The sequence below is a fragment of the Muscardinus avellanarius genome (assembly GCF_963383645.1).
Source record: "Muscardinus avellanarius genome assembly, chromosome: 4".
NCBI lineage: Eukaryota > Metazoa > Chordata > Mammalia > Rodentia > Gliridae > Muscardinus > Muscardinus avellanarius.
In genome coordinates, this window is record NC_137789.1 from 118615683 (window position 1) to 118636400 (window position 20718).

General features: G+C 47.6%; 1 protein-coding gene across 1 annotated transcript; it reads right to left on the reverse strand.

Annotated features, from left to right (window-relative positions):
• Window positions 1-648: 648 nt before the first annotated feature.
• On the reverse strand, window positions 649-11632 carry TBATA (thymus, brain and testes associated; the record flags this gene model as incomplete). The annotated part of the gene is made up of 9 exons (XM_080694819.1): window positions 649-761; window positions 1070-1122; window positions 2788-2929; window positions 3781-3862; window positions 5685-5861; window positions 7061-7140; window positions 8028-8183; window positions 10062-10294; window positions 11583-11632. 9 exons carry the CDS (start codon window positions 11630-11632, stop codon window positions 649-651), a joined length of 1086 nt encoding a protein of 361 aa, XP_080550945.1.
• Window positions 11633-20718: the final 9086 nt, after the last annotated feature.

Here is a 20718-nt window from a genome sequence, read left to right on the forward strand (position 1 = left end):
ATAGGGCTAGGGAAGTTCCAGGCAGGATGGAGTACAGTGGTTGTAAGCAGGGATCCTGGAGCTGGACATCTAGGATTTGGATCCTGGCTCTGCTACCTGTTAAGTGTGGGACACTGGACGACCTGTTTCACCTGACCTTTAGTTTATTCATCTACAAAATGGGGCAATGACACTACTATTCTCCTGCATGGGGCTGTGGGGAGGATCAAATATAGCACTGCATATAAATTATACAAAAACAATTCATATAGCTCTTTACCTGTCACTGCTTTAGTACCCAGCACCTGGTAGAAACTAAAAAATGGGTGACAGTGAGCATTCCCAGACTCTTCTAAACTACCCAGAGTCCTGTGTGTTTGGCTCCAGGAGGGACAGAGCACCCTGGGTCAGTACCATGTGGGTAGTGGCTGTTGGCTTTGTCTGTGGGAGAGTGTGACTGAGTGCAGCCCTTCCTGCTTCCGGAACAGACAACCCAAGTCCAGAGCGGCTGCAGCCGGGAGACTGGCATGGGTCTCCCAGGGAAGGCAGGGTTTTATTTGATAGACTTCTTGTGGTAGGCAATTAGGGGCTGCTGTTGGGGTGTGGGGGCTGGGTCCGCGGCGCTGTTCTTGAGCTGGGCCTGCAGAGATCTCTTGCTCAATCCCTCGCTCAGCTTTCTGCCTTCCTCTTGGATGCTTTCTCTTCCCTGTTTAGATGCATGCGAAGGACTTGTGCTTTTCCAATGTACTCTGGGGGACAGGAGAGAGAGCAGGCAGGAGAGACTGAGGAGGGTCCGGACCGTGACTGGTGGCTGCCCAGAAGCCCCGGGAAAACCCCTTTTGGGCAAAGGCCAGGGTTGGATGTGAGAGTTTTTATTTGTTGTCTGTGCTCCTCCTCATTAAGATAGGAGTCCCATGATGCAGAAGCTTATTTAAATGCTTCTCCAGTGATTCCCCAGAGCCCAGAATGTAGTGGGTGCTCAATAAACACCTGTTGAATTAATAGGTGAAAAGTCACCTAGATTCCCTGAGGAATGCAGCCAGATTGGGCCTCGACAGCCCGGGCAATGACCCGCTGTGTGCTGTCTCACCTGGTTTTTCGCTTTTTGGCAGAGGTGATGTTTTCGTCTTCTTCAGGGATTGACTATAAGCAAATACAAAGGAGAGGCTGGGGAGGTCAGGCCTGCGGGGGCGGGTGGCTGGAGAAGTGAGCAAGTGTGTTCAGCTCCAAGGAGAGGCCAGTTACACGTCCTGAAAACCTGGAACACCCACCCCTGTCCATGGCTGGACCCGGGCAATCCCCCTGCCTCCCCCAAGCAGGGACCAGACTGGAATTCAGTGCCTGCTGTGGCCACGGGGAATGAAGGCTGTTCTATCCCTGGAGTTGTAGGGGGCGGCCCCTTAAGCACATGGCCACTGTAGAAGTCCTTCCCCACAGATCCCTTGCCCCTTCCCGTCCTCCTGGCAGATAGAGCCTTGCATATAAGAGTGGAAAAGACGGACCAATGCCTCTTGACCAGATTTCCTAGAAAATGAGTAAAGCTCTGTCTGGCATGGGACTTTGCAGGGCTGCAGGCTCTTTAATATACCCTCATCATCTTCTGCTGTGACTCTGGCAGGGGCTTAGAGGGATGGTGAGGAGGAGGTCCGTGACAGGTATGGCTTGCCCAAGGTCACACTGATGCCACCTTCTTTACATGCTGTTTCTCCTCTGGCCTCTCAAAGAAGACAACCAAACCCAGTCCAGGGCCCGTGCCTTCAACAAATCGGTTCTGCTTCCCCACTCTGCCTACCCCCCCCCAAAAAAAAAATTTCACCCACCTACGCCATCCCAAACTTCACATTCCCAGAAGCACACACATTTTTGACATCACGCCTTCACCTGGCCTCATCCCATGACCAGGGTGGCTTTCCCCATAGTTTCATTTGCTAGTTCAAATACAATCTGCATTCCCCAGGCTCTGCTGGAGATACTTGGGTGATGGTTAAAAACACAACTTCCTTTCTTTCCGCTCATGCTGCTCTATCAGAATACCCAGGGACCTGCTTTTCTCTTTCCCCTGGTGCTGGGCTCAAGCCTTGTGCAGGCTAAGCCCACTATCACCAAGCTACTGCATTTTTAACATGCTCTCTAGCTGAATTTGAGTGGCACTGGGCTGGGAGTCAGACCGGCCCCAGGCTGAATCGCAGCTCTTCTGCTGACCAGCCAGGTGACTTTGGGCAGGTCATTCAGTTGTTCCTGAGTCAGTTTTCTCATCTGTAAAATGAAGGCGATACTACCTCCATGGGTCGTTGTTAGACTGGAAGTAAGAGGAGATGCCCTGCAGTGCCAGGTAAAGCCTGTGGGCCCTCAGTATTGCTGCTTGTCTCGCTGACATACAGGCCCCACCCACCTGCCTCATGAAGCCTTCCCTAGTTTCTAGTCAGTCCCTTTCTCCTCTAGCCATCTAGAGCCCTCAGCATCAGCATAAAGTGCCAAAGCCTGCCTCAGTCGCCTTCCTTCCCTCCTTTGTTTTCCTGTAGACCTAGAGCTCGGGGCTAGGTGGAGCTCACCTGCCCTTATCTGGTTACTGAGACACCCCCCGCCCCCAGCAGGCAGCAGAGTCTAGTCTGACAGGTGGACCTATGGGCAGCAACTGGAGGGTCTTTGGGCAAGTTGCTGGGCCTCCTGCTTCAAGGTGGGTGTGGTCAGCCCAGGCTCTGGCTGGGCTCCCTTCTTTGGACCCTGTAGGTCTCACCTGGGAGGCCAGATGCTGAATATGACAGCAGTTTTGGAAATAGAAGGGCAGGCAAGGGGTGCAGAGCCCACCTGTAGGATGGTTGCTGTGTCTCTTGAGTTTCCTGAACTTCCTGGAGCTGGTTCAGGAGTTTCTCCGCTGGAATAGACACTAGGGGATTGGGGAGGAGTTGAGCTACTGCAGTCTGCAGGAGTCCCAGCGCGAGATCTTTTTCTGGAAGCACAGCACAGAGTGGAGTCTTCAGCCCCAGCCCATCCCTCCATGGCACTCTAGCCCAAGCAGAGCCTCTAGCTCCTGCCCAACCCTGGTCAAGGGCAGCCTTCTCTAGCCGTTCCACACTCTGCCCACATGTCATTGCAGGAGGTCCCCATGTCACTCTTGGCCCCCTGCACCAACCACTTCCACACACATGAGCATCTGCGCACCTTGCGTTTAGCCCCATTCCACACAGGCATGCATACATGCTCAAGAATGCCATGGCAGCCTCTGGGAAGTTGGCAGGGGACTTCCTCCCTCCTTCTCCTCCTCCTCCTCCTCCTCCTCCTCCTCCTCCTCCTCCTCCTCCTCCTCCTCCCCCCTCCTCCTTTCTTCCTTCTACTACCTAAGAAGCCTTCTCTAATCAGCTCACTCTCCCACTGCGATGTACCCTCTACCCACTGTCCCAGTGTGTATCTGTTATATCTGTGTTCTTGTGCATACATGTGGGTTCTTATATTTGCACATGTGGTGTGTGTGTGTGTGTGTGTGTGCATTTTCCACAGTAGCCTGTGAGAGGCTATGTCCGCTATGTACAATCTTTAGATTTCTCCCTCCCCAGTGCTCAGGTCTGAGGTCAGCATGAAGAAGGGGTCAACTCCAAGACGTGAAGCCACTCAAAGTCTGCTGAGGAGTCGGGTAGAAGAGAGCAGTCGTATTGTCCATCTGGAAAAGGAGCTCCCAAAAGGAGGAGAGAGGAGGCCCCGGGATGGGGGCCCACTGACATCTGAATCCCATAGAACCTGAGAAGGAGGACAGGATCTTAGCAGTCTCCGCGCGGAGACGGGGCTGTGTGGTTGTGTCCTTACCCTTCTGGGGAGCGTAGAGCAGCCAGTACTGAATAGCAGTCAGTGAATCTGTTTGCAGAAGCTGACAAAGTAGCTCCAAGATCTGTGGGCAGGAGAATGGGCTGGCTCAGCTAAGAGTGCAGTTGAATATGAGTTCAATAGACATCAAGAGGCTCCTCCCCCTGAGGTGGCCCCTGGAGCAACATGCTTGGCTAACTTGGCCCCCTTGATGGTGGCTGCCCCTTCTGCGTGTAGCCTTGGACTTTTCAAGGGCTTTCTCTCACAACAGTCTTGGAGGAAGATTTCATTTCCTTTTTGGTGGTGGTGCTGGGAATAGAACCCAGGGCCTTGCACATGCTAGGGAAGCACTCTACCACTGAGCCACTCCTCTACATCCCTGGAGGAAGATTCTTAACCTCCCTGATCAACAGGTGTACAATCCAAGGCCTGGAGAGAGAAAGACATCTAGCGGGGACTTTGTGGCAGAATTAAGCCTCAGACATTAGATATGTAGACCCCTCATCCCTTAAGCCTCCTTGGGCTGGTCGTACCCCATGGTCCCTCACTGGGAAGGCAAAGTCAGAGTTGGCCAGCCACCTCCTCAGAGACGCACCGAGTCCCACAATCCTGGGTCCTCTATGTAGGGATTCCAGGTACCCCACAGGCTTCCCCTCCCTGGAGCTCCCAGAGCCTGGAGATGTTAGCAAAGAGGTGGGGGAGTCCCACTGGGCAGCCCAAGGCTCCTTCCTGTCGAGCAGCCTGGACGCTGGGCTCCAAGCTGCATCCTCAGCCTTTGACAGCTTTGCTACTTCTGAGCTCGTTTTCCCCTGAGCTCGCCAGTCAAGTAGCAGCAGCAAAATCTCCAGATCTGTCTTGGATGGGCTACTGAGGCTTCCTCGGCCAAGATGCTGATGGTGGCTCTGGCTATGGTGGGCTGGTGTTGGGGCCCATGGTGGGAGGTGGAGCCCCCGGAGTCCTAGGAAAGTTGGGTTCCCTCATCACTTGGGCAGTTGGTCTTCCCAAGCTCTGGAGGGGCCCGCAAGACCCTGGTTGGTCTGCCTCATCCTCAGCAGAGTGAGATCTGTGCTGGGTCTCTCCCAGGCCTGTGCCTGCTTGGGCACCCGCCCTTACCCCAGGACCCACCTGCTGCAATGACCCACCCACCCTGGGCCCTTCTTCGTTCTCCGCATCCAACTTACCTGCCCTGTGTCCCCTCCCCACAGGGCCCGAGAACCTAATTCCAGGTGCAGTGAGGCCACCCTACAGTGGAGAAAGTGTTGGTTCTAGTCCCCTGGGCTGGGGAGCTCAGGCCCTGTCTGATCTGTCCACTTCATTGGACTGTTGCAGGGCTCTGAAGGCACTGTCTGAATGTGCTGTGATAGGAAGGCAGGGAGATGCTGGCTCTGTGTCTGACCTTTCCTGGAGGACTCCTGTACATTTTTACAGGGACCCCCAATGTCTTGTCCCACTGGAATGAGCATGGGCTCATCTCAAGCCTTGTCTACAGGGAAACTGAGCTCAGAGCAAGTGACTGTGTACACAGCCAAAGCACAGGCCAAACTCCTCAGGTGGAGGCCAAGCTTGCAGGCCTCCTGGGTACCGTGTTTACACACTAGGCTGGGCTTTTGCCTGAAAACCTCTCAATCCACACTGCAGCTCCAGGAGCTCATCAGATACTGCTGCTGGGATGCACCTTTGATGGTAATGTGCACTGCTCCCAGTTTGGCTAGATGATGGAACTAAGGCCCATGAGGCAAAAGGACTTACACAGAAAGGGACAAGCTCACCTATAGGCAGAGGGGACAATTGATGCCCAGGGAGGGGATTTCCATCTTACAGTTTCAGGTGCTGATATTACTAGTTGGGATAGCTGGCAGCCTGGGGACAGTGACCACTACAGCCTCTGCCCCCAGAGCAGGGCTCACCAGCAGCTCCTGGTCCTGCAGGAGGGAGGCCTGGACTCCTCCATCCCTGCTGGCAGGATGGCTCTGCTGGCCCTGGCGGAAGCTTCGGCGACTGAGAGCTTGGGTGGAAGCAGGGATGAGTCTACCAGTTTCTGCTGAATATTTTGCTCCCTGTTCCCTCGAAGTTTCCTCCTTCTGCTGGGACAACTCCCGGAGCCAGTGAGAGGGGAAGAAGAAAGCAGAGGAGAAAAGATGAAGAGTCCAGGTCACACCTTCAAGGCACCCTCCCTGTCCCAGTATCACAGCATTGTCAAGAATCCGGGATGTCATCCAGGATACGCCAACCTGTCCTAGATCCCCCCTTCAGCAGCCCTGGCTCATGCCCAGTGGTGAGCCCTTCCAGTGTACAGGCTCAAACTGGACAAAGCCTTTCCTCCTGGACTCAGCATCTGAGGGGCAACTGTGGAACGCCTTGGCGGCCCTTGTTCTTCCTCCCAGGCAGGTCCTTCATGATGCCCCCCCAGCCCCTCAGAGATTTGAAAACAGCACCCTGCATCAAGTCCCCATTGTCTACCTGGATTTCTAACTCAACCATCCCCAGGTACCCCACAAGTTGGCATCCTTTCTTTGTCCTGGAAAGCCAGGCCTCTGGGCACAAGCCTTGGGGTTCCTGCTCTTGGAATTCCAGATAAGACTTGTATATCCTTCTCTCCACTTTAAAGGTAAGAAACTGAGACCCAGACTCTGAACTGAGTCACTCAGAGTGCCACAGTGAGTTAGCTGGGAGCAGGGACCAGCAGCCAGGGCCCTACTCTGCACTCTGGCTTCCTAAAACAAGAAGCAGGATTAGACTTAGCTGCAAAGGTCCAGGCCTGTCCTAAGACCACCTTCCAGCTGCCTCCTGATTGTTTCCCTGTTTTATCACCAAATAGCATTCAGGAGGTCATCCCATCTTGTTTGAAATCCTTCAGTGATTCTCTATTCCTTATGAGGTTAGATACTCTATAAGTTTGGAGATTAAAACAAACTCCTCTCCACATTCAAAGTTGGCCTCTTTTCCCCCAGGGCTGCCCACTTCCTCCCTGTACTCTCTGCCTTGGTCTCTAAAGATGTCCTGCAGTTGCCAGTTCTGAGCTTTTGTGAAGGGTGCCTCTGCTCAGATGGCCTCCCTGGAAACATCCCACTTATATATGGATGCCACCTCTCCTGAGAACCCTCCTTTGGCTTCTCTACGAGGTATGTTCTCGCCCTCTATTGGCCCTCACTCCCTTTTCTTAGGCATTCTGACTCCTCTCCCAGGACCAAAGCAGAGCTCTAAAGGGCCTTCCTTACAAAGCCTTGAGTGTGGGAGGAATCCATTTCCTCTTCCTAAACTCGCCCCTTTGTTGGGTGCCCACCTCTTTGTTCTTCAGTTCACTCTCCTTGGTGAAGACAGCCACCTGGGAGGTCAGCTCCTTCAACTCCTTCTTCCAGGCCTCTGATGAGAGATGAGATACTGAGGCCTTGCCCCCTCTCCGTGGCACCAAGGCTGGGAGGGCTGGGAAGGCTCTAGGTAAGAGACTTCCCTCCTTGCAGGCCTTCTTGCCCCAGTCTTAAGGGAAAGGAGAGGGGGACCCCTGGAGGGAGAAAGGTCGGGAATTGCACCATGGGTAGAGTGTGTGGTGACTTCACTTCTGGAGGGGGTGATGTCCATGTCCTGCCTGTGGCATTACCTGAAGATGCTGGAGAACACTGGGCCACTCGTATCTAGGGACGTGTAGTTCAATCTAGCTCTGCCTGCCTTAGGTACCCGAAGCCAGGACTGAGACTCGGGAGATAAGTTGTGCCCATTATTAAGACGTTGAATGACTCCCTGGAGAGGGCGGTGTAGAGCTCGGTGGCTAGCCCCCCAAACCTCTCTGCCCTGCTCTGGCTGCCAGCCCTTCCCCAGGGTCCTCCCTCTCCCTCCTGTCTGACTTTGCCACACCCTAGCAGCAGAGGGTAGGGCTTGGCAGGACGGAAGCTTCCAGAATGCTGCTCTACATCCTGGCTGATAGAGACTTGCATACTTGAACATACAAATGACTAGATATCGCAAATATCATTCCTGTTTGCAGCGGTCACATGACTGTTGCCAAAATCGGCTTTTCTTCTGCCTTTTATTACTCCTCAGATCCAAGCAGGGGCACGTGTCTGAGGGCTAGGACCTGGAGCACATTTCAGAGATGAGGCTGCCCGAGGAAATTAGTGGGAAAGTAGAGTCTTCCTAATTCCCCCCAACCTAAGAGCAATAGCCATTTCCTTCTCAGGCACCTGCCCAAGTGATGCAGCCCTTGGGGAGAGACATGAGCACCCCAGGGAGAAGGATATAACCCAAGTACCCACCAGAAGAAAGCTGAGGTTTCCGATTGGACTGTGGGTCCCCGATGGGGACAGAAATGGCGGGTTTCTCCATCAGACAGCGAGATAAAAGTGAGGACCGAGGCAGGGAAGCCAGAGAACACTCGTCCTTGACAACACAGACAGGCTTCCCGGTGAGATCTGAGGAAGGTTAGAGGCTGTGGGGTAGGGACCTGGTTGGACCTGGGATCTTCAGGAGGCTGGAAAGACACTGGGGTGGAGAAAGTCCTGGCTCTACTTCTTCCAGTAACCACCAGCCTATAGATTGTCAGAGCCAGGAGGGCCCTTACAACCATCTGGACCAGTGGACCAATGACCACCTTACTCATGGGGCACTGAGAAGGGATGGAGAGGGACCTGCTGAAGGTCAGGCATTGAGTTGGGCAGAGATGAGACAAAACCCCACCCTTGGTGGGACCCTAGTCCTAAGGTCCTTCTGGTTTCTGTGATAGGCAACAAATTATAGGTGTGAGTACAGATAGATGGGCAGCTTAAAGATGAGGACATTCTGGAGGGGCAAGAAATCCCAATCTGTAATGGGAGGAACCTGGGCTCCAGTTACAGGGAGAGAGATGGAGAAGACCTTCTGAAGAGGACCTCTGCTGTCTGTCAGCCTGGTGTGTCTGGAGGGGAGCAATTTAAGCATGAAGATACCCTCCTAGGGTCTGGGTGACTGTGAAGTCACTATTGAGAGCTAAGCTTTGAGGACCAGCCTGGTTAGGATCTAGCATGGCCACTGTTTCCTTCCTGAGGCAGGCTCCTTTTGCTCCTAAGCCTTTCCCTCTGTGGACTCCTCCAGGGTCACTGGGCTTTCCTCCTAAACTCTGCTGATTTTTTTCCAATCTTCTCAACCTCTTAACCTTTAGGGCCCACCCCCTGGTTCTTTTATATCTCCCTGACTCCTATATACCACCTAGGCAAGCTGCTTAAAGCCCCTTCTCTTCTCAAAGGGCTCTCATGTTTGCCTCTCCCCTGGCCTATGCTGAACCTTCCCCTGTCCTCTAGAAGCCATCTGGTATTTCACACCTGTCCCATACAAAAGCCAATCTCAATTCCTCCCCAATTCACTGGCCCTTGGGTGGTTTCTTGGTCTCCGTGTAACCCAGTTCTCCAAATGGTGGGAACAAGAACCTGGAAGTGAGCCCTGACACAACTCTCACCCCGAGCTCTACTTTCAACCAATCATCAAATCCTGACCATTGTCCTGCCCTGAGATGACCTGGCCATGAGCACACCAGTCAGTGGCTTACACAACTGTCATACCTTCCCTCCTTCCTTGCCCCATAAAAAGCTTCTAGCCTGTAAGGAGGCAAGCTTTTTGACTCTCATGGGCTCCTTTCAGGTTTTATTCCTAGATGAAGCCTGTTGCTTGCCTTTGCGCCAGGTGTTCTTTACCCCCATGTTCCCCAACAGAGCCTCTGCCTTTGCTGCTGGTCTGTATCTGCATGGGCATTCTTGTTCCTGAAATGGACATCACTTCTCCACTCACTTCCTTCTGTTCTTTGCTCAGATGTCAAGTTATGGGCCAGGTCTTTCCTGACCACCTTTTTGAAACAGTATGTTCTCCTCTGAGGCCTTGATACAGATGCCTGATCTATTTCCCACCCTTGCCCTCTAGAGGTCAGCTCTAGGACAGCAGCAGCTGTGTCTCTTTTGTTCATTTCATGTCCTCTGGGCCTCGAGAGCACGGTCTTCTAGTTTGCAATGGAGGGTGTAAATATTGGTGATGAATGGCCGAGTTAGTAGAGAACAGCTCTGGGTAAGAGCATTTGTCCCTTTCTCTAGTTTGTAGAATGGAAAATCTGGCAGGACGGAAATCCTACAGGGGACCCCAATCTACTTTTGGAGCCCATGCCTCGCTCCCTCCCCACCCAAGTCATTCCTGGCCTGGCTGGATCCCTGCTCTCTGGGCCTTGGTCGCAAAAGAAATGGAGGGAGGCAATGCTTTCTCTCCAGTTTTCAAGACCATTAGTGACCCCCCTCCAGGGCCTCCCCAGCCCCAGGCAAGCCTGGCCCTACCTTGGATGTGGGTCACCCGCTGTGGGTGGGGATGATGCCGGGAGAAGAAGGAGTGATGGCTGAGACGGCCGAAACGGTAGGTGGCCGGCGTCTGGGGCTTGGGACTGCTCAGCACCTCTTGAATCAGCTCCAAATCTACCACGCCTGGGACTATAGGCCCTTTCTGTGGCCCACAGTCCCCGTGACTGCGTGGCCTGTGCTTTGACTTCTCAGGTTTTGGCTCAGCCTTGGGACTAAAGGGGGAGGGGATTAAAAGAAAAGCGAATGGAGCCTCCTTCCGCGGCAGTGCCCACCCAGAGCCAAAGCTCAGTGCTGATCACAGAGCTCATTCTCCAGAGACACAGAGAGCTGGGTGACCTGCTGAACTCCACCCCCACCCCGGCATCCAAAGCTTGGCTCCCCCAGAGTCCTGTCCCAGTGATGCGATCCAGTCCCAGGGAGCCTCTGTCCTCCTAAGATGCCTGCGCAGGGAGCTAGGATCCGTGTGTGAGAGCTCAGATGGAAATCTCCCAGGACCCCAGTTTCTCCCAGACACCAAATCTAAAACCAGAAAGAGAAGCCTCAGACCCACCAAGTCCTCCAGATACCTGGCAGGGAACACAAGAGCCCTGTATGTATACCCCCAGGGGGCAGGGGCTGGCCCCAGAGCCCCTCCCCAAGCCAAACATTTGGCAGCCCCTGAGAAGCCAGCTGTGGGCCATCACCTCCCATGTCCCTCAAGGGACAGTCCTGGCCTAGACTCGGCGTCCGTGTCCAGAAAGAATAGCTGAAGCCAAGACTAGACAGGCCAGAGAGTCCCTTTCCCATAGGGCCCCTTCCCAGAAGATGCACAGCTGATGGACAGCTGCCAGGTCTGTGATGCTACAGGGAAGCCACAGCACTCTCTGGGCTCCTCTGGAGACCCGCTGTCTCAGGTCCCCTGATCCCCACCCTGTGTCCATGAGGACTCAGTGCCTCTGCCCTGGAAGGAAGATGTCCAGGTCAGTCCAGCATGGGTCCAAAATTGGGCCACTCCCACCTGCCTGGTGGCTGTCTGCACTCCCTTCTGGTAGCCCTGGCTGAAGGGGGTCCCTCTGGATGGGTACAGGTGGACTCTGGATATGCTAAGCAGGTCCTGCTGCCCTTGGACCCTCTGAGGACTTCGCTGACAGGGCCCCTGAGTTGCCCGGTCCAGTCTTGGTTTGCCTCTAGGGAATCTGAGACTTAAAGAAATAAAGTAAACCTTCTCTTTGAAAGCAACAATTAGCTACCCCCTACCCCAGAAGCCACCTCCTGAAGCCCTAGGGATGCCTGTGCTCCTGCCCATGCTCAGGTCTGCCCCTATCTGACCACAGCCATGCCTGCAACCTGTGCTAACTTAGTGAAGGACCCCCTGGGGGCTGGCTGATGGCAGTAGAAGGTGAGGAAGGGCTGCCCCTCTTGGACTCCTAGTCAACTGAGTCTCCCCAAGGCCACTTTGTCTTCCACCTGCCCTGTCCCACCCTCAATCCTCAACGAGCGGATGGGCAGTTAGGGCCTTACCTCATAGGTGGAGGATGTTCAGCCAACTGAGTCCTCACCTCTGTAGTCATTGTAGAGTTTCTAACAGAGTAGACCTGTTTGCTTAGCACTGGTATTCTAGGTGGATAGAAGGAATGTTCATAGTCTGGTGGTAGGTGTTGGGGATGGGGTTGGGAATATGAGCTGGTACAGATGCTTTGGAAAGAATAAAAGGACAGAATCTTGTAAAATCATGGCAATTTCTCTTCCAGATAGATGAGAGAGGCTTGCAGGTATGCAACAGGGGTTATTTATAAGAATACCCCTGACAGTGTCCAAAACAGCAAAAACCTGGTCACAGCCCACATGTCCAATGGCAAAAGAATAAGTAGGCTGTGCTGCATTCAGACAATGGGACAGTGTATTGCAATAAAGGTATAAAATAAATGAAACACAGCCATGTCCAACAACATGCAACCTTACAAATGCAATGTCAAATCAAGGAAGAGCATGTTTCAGGAGACCAGCGGCATGAAGTGCTTTTGAAAAATAAAAGCCCAAAGGCAGGCAAAATGATCATAAACATGCGCTCAGACAATAACGGCAAAAAAGCAAGGAGGTGTGAAATCCAAGTAGTGGCTATTTCTGGGTCTGGGGAGATGGGTAGGTGAAGAGCAGAGAAGCATGTATGTGAGGTCCCAGCCACGATGTTCCAGTTGGTGGTGTGAGCAGTGCACCTACCGATGCTCACCGGACTGTTAAATAAGCTAAGTAAATGAAACTGATGAAAGGGGCAGCTGTCAAAATCTTAAATTATGATTAATCAGAATCTATGGACCTTAATATATATATATATATATATATATATATATATATATATATATATATATATATGGGATATAGATGCTAGGTGCTAGGAATGCAGTTGGACAGGAAGTCAGTGCATTCTTAGAATAGGGGGACCCAGAGGCCTCCCAGTGCCAGCCTTTATCAGGTTAGGGTGCAATGGATTGGCCTTGTCTGAGATCAGAGAAGGGGAAGAACTTGCTGAGGCCAGACGGCAGAGACCAGGCATTCTGACTTTCAGGCTCTGGTTTGGTTCTCTAAAGATAATGGGCAGAGCTTCCTTTTAAGGGAGCTGTGGGGCATTCTCGATGCCAGGTGCCAGGCTCCAGAGAACTTAAATGCTGCATACTTAAGGACAGAGGATTTAGAAGCCCTGAATTCACTTGCCTATAGGAAGAAGTACTCTTTAGAACAGATATTTTCAAATACTTCTGCTCATGATAACAGTAAGAAATTCATTTTCCATCACAACCCAACTCATGTGTGTATGGGTACACTTCTGTGTATATGTGAGATTGAAACTAGACTACCCAGAAGCAATACTTCCCCATACAACATTTGATGCACACTGATACTTTTATCCTATTTTGTTTTCATTTTGTGCATGTTAATACATAACCCACTAAACTGCTTCAATGAACTACTCATGAGCCACTATAGAGAGATCAGCAGGGTACCCAGCAGGCCAGGTCTGTCATCTCCAGAGCCAGACAAGTGGGACAGCTGTGGTCTGTTCTCACCTTGCCTTGTCTCTGCTCCTGTGCCCTCTGCCATCCAGCCACAAGGGGTCTAAGGGCTACCACCACTCCAGCCATAGGACTCACTCCCCTCCATCCTTGTCCCTCTGGACCCTCCTGTGGCCCTGTCCCACTCCAGGTTCTTTTACCTCCTGGAGAGGTCCCTGGACTCACCGAGGAAGGTGCCTGTTATAGCAGGTGGGTGAGAAGCCCTGCTGCCAGAGCAGGGAGGCACTGGAGGACCAACCAAGAGTAAGGCTCATAGGTTCTGCCGCTGGTCTGCCGCTTTATGACTACATTGAGCCCAGTGGTTGCTAGGTTACTCTTTCCCCACAACTCCAGAGCCACTCCTCAGCACCCCTCTCCCCCACCCCCAGCCAGCTCATCTTTCTTGTCTTTCCAAGCTCCTCCTCCACCTCCCATCCAGCACTTCTAATGGGGACCAAGGGAGAGAAGGTTGAATAACTGGCTCAGAGGGAAGGAATCTGGCCAAAGACGCTGGTTGAGCTGGGTCCCAGCTTGGTCAGCCCATCCCAGCCTGGTGCTACTATGGAGGGTCCATCTTTGTTGTCCTGTTTGTGGGGATCGATGTTCAGGGGAGTTATCTCTGGGGGGGGGGGGCGAAAGGAGGGCAGCCATGAGCTCTAGAAAGTCCCTCCAGCCTCACTTGGTGGGGTAGCCCCTGGGAAGATTCTGGGTTTTCTGTTGGACTCAGATTCCCAGTGGATTCGGACACCTCCCCGCTCTGTCACCTGAAGCTGCCTGTGCTGCCAGAGCTGTGGGACATAGGTAAGAATCCTCGGTTTAAATGCCCATTCTGCTACCTCCTAGCTTTGTAGCCTCAGACAATTTACTCAATGTCTCCGAGTCTCCGTTCCTGACTCTCTGAAATAAGAGTTGACATTCCTATTTATTTTCTCTTGGAAATATTGAGTCAACATACATTAGAGTGTTTAGAATAGTCCACCGCACCAAATATGATCTCTTGCTGTTATGACTTCACTGGGGCCTGTAAAATGAACCCTCTACTTCTGAAGAAAAATTAGCTAATGGAAGTAAAGTACATAGTCACGTGTCTGGCACACAAGAGATGCCCAAAAAAGAATATTACTGTTATTGGTTCCTTAATGGTGATAGGATTATACAGTGGGGTAAATGCTTAGTTCAGAATTACTGTAGGAAATTCACTTTATTTTTCTGAAGCTCAACATACACACCTGCAAAGTGGGGGTCAGTATAATCCTTGGCCCACAAGGCTGTGATGAGATTAGAGTCTGTGAGAGGTGTACACAGGCCGTGTCACTATGGGAAGATTGCCAGTGGAGCGGATGCTGTTCTAGGAATGAAGTAGCTGGCCTTCAAAACCAATGGGGTGTGTCTATTCAAGGCTCTTTGATCATGGCACCCCAGGTCTAGAAGACCCTGAAGCTAACCCCTGGAAAGCAAATAAAGGAGGCAGCAAACCCAAGCTCTTCTAAAGTTTCGTTCCTCCTTGCCAAGGGTGGATTCAAGCTTCTGTGGCCTGACTTCCTGGGCCTATCTCTGCAGGATTGAGGTGACCCTTTAGAAATCATTCTGAAAATCCCCTCTCATCTGGGCATCCTGGTGACTCTTAGATAATATTGTGTTTGAAAGAAGAGAAGCTTTCTTCCCATGACCAGCCCTTCCCTGCAGCTTTCTGTTTCGGGGGGATTTTCCACCATGTGAGCTGATACAGCAGAAAGAAAACCCACTCCCTCCCTCCCCATGGGCGCCTTGTAAAGCTTCCATTGTTTTGAGAGCTGAACTTGGGGTCTGCATGCAGACTGTAGTCCTGGAGGTTTGTAGAAGACCCGAGGAAACCCTCTGACTTTCTTTGTGGAGCATTAGAAACAGGAGAGAGCTCTGCCCGGGGATGGCTTGAGGTGCCGTCATTTGCCTCTGTGCCTCAGCTATGAGAGGAGCACTGTGAAAGGTTTTGGAACACTTCCTTTGTTTTAAGCACTGTGCTCACCCCTATAGACACATTATTTCATTTAATCCTATAGAGGAAACTGATGATCAGAGAAATTCTTACCTCTCTGTGTTACAAATATCCCCCATCTGTATCTTTCTCTTCTGTCTCCAGTGTGTGTGTGTGTGTGTGTGTGTGTGTGTGTGTGTGTGTGTGTTAGTGGGGATTGAACCCAAGGGCATTCGACTTCTAAGTTAAACTCCCAGCCCTTTTTATTTTTATTTTTTTGTTCTGAAATTGTCTTACTAGGCTGCTGAGAGTCTCACCATATTGCTGAGCTTGGCCTTGAACCTGCGATCTTCCTATCTCAACCTCTCAATCACTAGGATTATAGGCATATGCCACTATGCCTGGCCACTGCAATCTTTTGATAAAGATAAAATTCTAATTTCAGTACAAACCAATTTATTCATCTTTTCCTTGATAGTTAATGGGTCTTAGGTCCTACTTAAGAGATCTTTGCCTACCCAACATTATAAAGATATTCTCCATATTATTTACTAGATTTATTGTTTATCTCTCAAATTTAGATCTATGCTCAATCGGGAAATTATTTTTGTGTACAATAAAATAAGGGGCAACCGTCATATTTTCCATATAAATATCTATTTGACCCAGCACTGTTGTTTAAAACATTGTCCTTGTCCTGCTTCTCTGTAGTACCCTCGTTATCAAAATTAAAGTATCTATATATGTATGAGATTGTCTCCGAACTTGTCATTGTACCAATATTATATTCTCTTAATTACTATAACATTAAATATAGCTTGGTATTTGGTGGTATAAAGCTTCCAGCTTTGATTTTAAAGTTTTTAAAAGATTGTCTTCACTATTCCAGTTCCTTTGCCTTTTTATAAAAATTTTATAGTAATTCCTTCCTTGCTTTTTTTATTATTTATTTATTTATTTATTTATTTATTATTATTATTATTTTGGTCTGTGGTTCTGGGTATTGAACAAGGGGGCGCTCTATCACTGTGTGACATCCCTATCCCTTATTTTTAAAATTTTGGTTTGAGACAGGGTCTCTCTAAGTTGCCCAGGCTGGCGTTGAATTTGCAGTAGTTGGGATTACAGGTGTGCACCACTGTGCCTGGTACTTTCTGGGATTTTAATCAGAATCAAGTTAGTCCTGTGCATCTATTTGAGGATGGTTGAAATCTTTACTATGTTGAGTCTTTCAGTTCATGAACATGTTATGTCCTTGCTTATTTATATTTTGGGGTGTTGAGGGTTAAACTTAGAGCTCCCCTGAGCTAGGCCCTGAACCCTTGTTTATTTAATCATTCTTTGTTTTCTTTAATTATCACTGTGTAGTTTTCAGAGTAATAAGCCCCATACCTGTTTTATTATTATTTTTAAGATTTTCACTTAAGGATTTCAGTTTTTTGAGCAACTGAAGATGGTATTCTATTTTTTATTTCAGTGTCTATGTATGAATTGCAAGTATTTAGAAATACAATTGATTTTTGTAAGCTAGTTTTATATCTTACAACCTTGCTAAACTCACTTCTTGGTTCTGGGAAATATGTTGTAGCTTTATTGAATTTTCAATGAATCAAATACATAATAAAATCGTCTTCAAATACCTATTATATTACTATTATTTTTTATTTATTTTCAATCTGTATGCCTTTTATTTTATTTTATTGCCTTATTATACTGCTTAGAACTTCCAATACTATATTGAATTAAAGTGGTGAGAGTGAACATCCTTGCATGCTCCTCTGTAAACAGTAATCATAGCCGGGCGTGGTGGCACCTGCTTGTAATCCCCGCGCTTGGGAGGCGGAGACAGGAGGATCGCGCAGGTTCGAAGCCAGCCACGCTGACTTAAGAGACCCTGTTTCCAAATTTAAAAAAAGTATAAAATAGGTCTGGGAGTGTAGCCCGGAAGTAGAAGGGTTTCCAGGAACCCCAGTACCACCAAACATAATAAATTTTATTATTATAATAATAATTATTATTAAATTTAATGCTGGTTGTAAGTTTTTGTAGGTGTTTTGTATCAAGTTGAGAAAAATTCCTTTTATTTCTGTTTTTCAAAGAGAGTTTTTGTTGTGAATGGGTATTAAATTTTGTCAAGTGCTTTTTCTGGATCAATTGGTATGCTAGTGTGACTTCTCACTTTTAACTTGTTAATATGATGGATTACATTGACTTTCAAATATCTAACAAACCTTTCAGCCCTGGAATAAAACTCACTAGGTCATAGTGTACCATTATTTTTGTGTATTGCAGAAATCTGTGTGCTAATATTTTTAAGGATTATTGGACTTCTGTATCTTGGTATCAAGATAATATAGCTTCATAAAATAAATTGAGAAGTTTTCTTTTTTGTTCTATTTTCTGGAAGACATTATATAAAATTGGCATTAGTTCTTTTTTAAAATGTTTGCTAGTTTCTCCAGTGAAACCATCTAAGTATGCAGATTTGTTTTGAGGAAACTTAAAAATTATAAATTCAATTTCTTAATAGTTATACTATTCAAATTATTTACTTCATATTGAGAAAGTTATAACAGTTTGTGTTTTCCAAGAAGGTTGTTCATCATTCCTAAAGTATCAGATGTGTGTGTATAGAATTGTTCGTAAATTTCCCTATCCTTTTGATGTCTGTAGAGGATACTCTATTTCTTGTATTGTTAATTTGCAATTTTTATCCTTCTCTGTAAATCTTTCTGAATGGAGATTTGTTAATTTTATTAATCTTTTCAAAGAACCAGATCTTTGCTTTGCTTTTCTATTGTTTATTTTCCGTTTCATTAACTTCTGTCATCTTACTTCCTTTTTCTGCTTGCTTTAAGAGTTCTGTTTTTTATTTTGTTCTTTTTCTAGGTTCTTGAGGTATTTAGATTATTGACTTGAAACTCTTCCTCTTTTCTAATACAAATTTAGTGCTCTATATTTCTCTCCTAGCTCCAGTCCCACAAATCTTGATGTGCTACATCTTTAGTTTTGCTCAGTTAAATTTTTAAAAATTTTCCCGCCGAGAGACTTCCTGTTTGATTAATGGATTATTTAGAAGTATATTTGTATGGTCAGATTAGAATATCCCCTGAAGATCTCATTTTTTAATGTTCAGATTGATGTAATTTAGTCATGAGGTCTGTTATCTCATTAGTAGGTAAATTCATGGTAATGGATTTTCTGGGTGGGAACCAAGGCAGATGGGGGGTGGCTGGAGAAGGTTGGTCCCTGGGAGTGTGGCCTTAGGATTGTGCTTTTGTTTTTGAATTCCCTTGATTGTTCTCTCTCTCTCTGCTTCTGGCCTCCACACATGTGAGCAGAGTTTTGCATAGAACCTTTCTTTCTGCTTCCTGCCACCATGTCCTGAGCCTCAGACCCCGTCCTCACATGGGTTGATTCAAAATCTTTAAAAAAAAAAAAACTAAGCTGGGCGTGGTGGCGCACGCTTGTAATCCCCGCACTTGGGAGGCAGAGACAGGTAGGTTTGAAGCCAGCCGCTCTGGCTTAAGAGACCCTGTTTCCAAATAAAAATATAAAAATAGTCTGGGAGTGTAGCCCAGAGGTAGAAAGGTTTCCAGGAACCCCAGTACCACCAAAAAACAAACAAACAAAACACAAAACAAAACCTATGAGTAAATAATAGTAAATATAATCAGCATTTGTTGAAATTTTTCTTAACAGCAGAATACACATTTTTTCAAGTGCCCAATGAATGTATACCTATATAGACCATACCTTAAACCATAAAACAAACCTTAACAAATTTTTTAAAAATTAAAATAAAGCCAGTCACAGTGGTGCACACCTGTAATTCAAGTACTTGGGGATGCTGAGACAGGAGGATCACAGGTTTGAAGCCAGTCTCAGGCACTTACTTAGCAAAGCCCTCAGAACTTAGTGAGACTCTGTTTCAAAAATAAAAATAAAATAGGGCTGGGGGTGTGGCTCAGCAGTAGAACACCCCAGGTTCAATCCTAGTACTGAAAAAGGGAATTAAAATCATATTGGTTATGTTCTCCAATCACAGTGGAAACAAACTAGAAATCAATAGCCGGATAACAGAAATTTCCAAACATTTAGACAATAATAACATTGTCACAGTTGATATTCTCACTGCTGTAATACAAAACAACTGTCCGTACAACTTAGAGGAAGGAAGATTTATTTACTCATAATAATCATAATCAGAACTTTTTATTTTGAAACAGGGTCTTGCGAGGTTGATGAGTCTAGCTCTAGATGCTGTTTGTTGGTCATATAGTTGAGTTATTATATATTCTTGCTGGTTTTCTGGTTGGTTCTATCAATAGTTGAGAGAGGTTTGGAAATTCCAACTATAATTGCAGATATATGTCTTTTTCTTTCCCTTTTTATTGTACTTTTTAGCAGCCCTCTTCCTTCTTCCTTCTCCTCCTTCTCCTACAGATTAAACTAGGCACCTACCACTGAGCTAAGCCCCTATCCCTTTTTATTTTTTGAAATGGTCTCACTAAGTTGTCAAGGCTGACCTCGAGCTTGAAATCTTCCTGCACTGGTTTCCCAAGTCACTGAGATTACAGGTGTGTGCTACCATCTAGCTCTTGTTGTTCTGAAACATTGATAATACAAATTTTAGTCTTGTATTATAGTTTCACAAGTTCCTGAGGCTGGCTGGCTTCTTTCTTTCTTTCTTTCTTTCTTTCTTTCTTTCTTTCTTTCTTTCTTTCTTTCCTTCTCCCTTTCTTTCTCTTTCTTTCTGCCTAGTTTATCTTTTTTCAGTCTGTATTATTTCTGTTGTTTTATCTTTCAGTTCACTAATTTTTTTCTGTGATCCCTCCATTCCTCTATTGATCTAATCCATGGAAATTTTGATTTTGGTGGTTATGTTTTTCAGCCCTAAAAACTTCATTTTCATTTTTTATTCTTTATTTTATCTATTACTGTGTTGACAGTATTTATTTATTTATTTATTTATTTATTTATTTATTTACTTTTTGTGTGTGTGGTACTGGGGATTTAACCCAGGGGCCTTCTACCTCTGAGCTATACCCCTAGCCCTATTTTATTTTTATTTTAAAACAGGGTCTTGCTAGGTTGATGAGTCTTTCTAGTTGCTGAGTCTATCCTCAAACCTATAATTCTCCTGTTCCAGTACTTGTAATCCCAAGCACTGGGATTACAAACATGCACTACCATGCCTGGATAACCCTCATCCCTTTTTAATTTTTATTTTTGTTTTGTTTTTGAAACATGGTCTCACTAGATTGCTGCGAGTCTTGCTATGATGCTGAAACTGTCCTTGAACTTGTGATTCTCCTATCTCAGCCTTCCAAGTACCTAGGATTACAGTTGTGTGCCAACATGCCTGGCTCCTTTGTTTATGTCTTTTGCTCATTTCTCTGTTGGCTCATTGGTCCTTGTTATATGGATATGTAGATTCTATATAGTACAGAGATTATGTCTTTGGAACATAAATAATTTTTCTAGTCTGTTTTCTTCTTACTTGGACTATGTTGTCATATTTTAGATTCTTCTTCTAAACTGCTACTCTGATAAAAACTTATTCACCTCTCTTTGGAGCTCAACTCACTATGCTTTATTGGACTCTCATTTAATCCCATGAACATTTCCACAAAACAGAGATCAGAAGCAC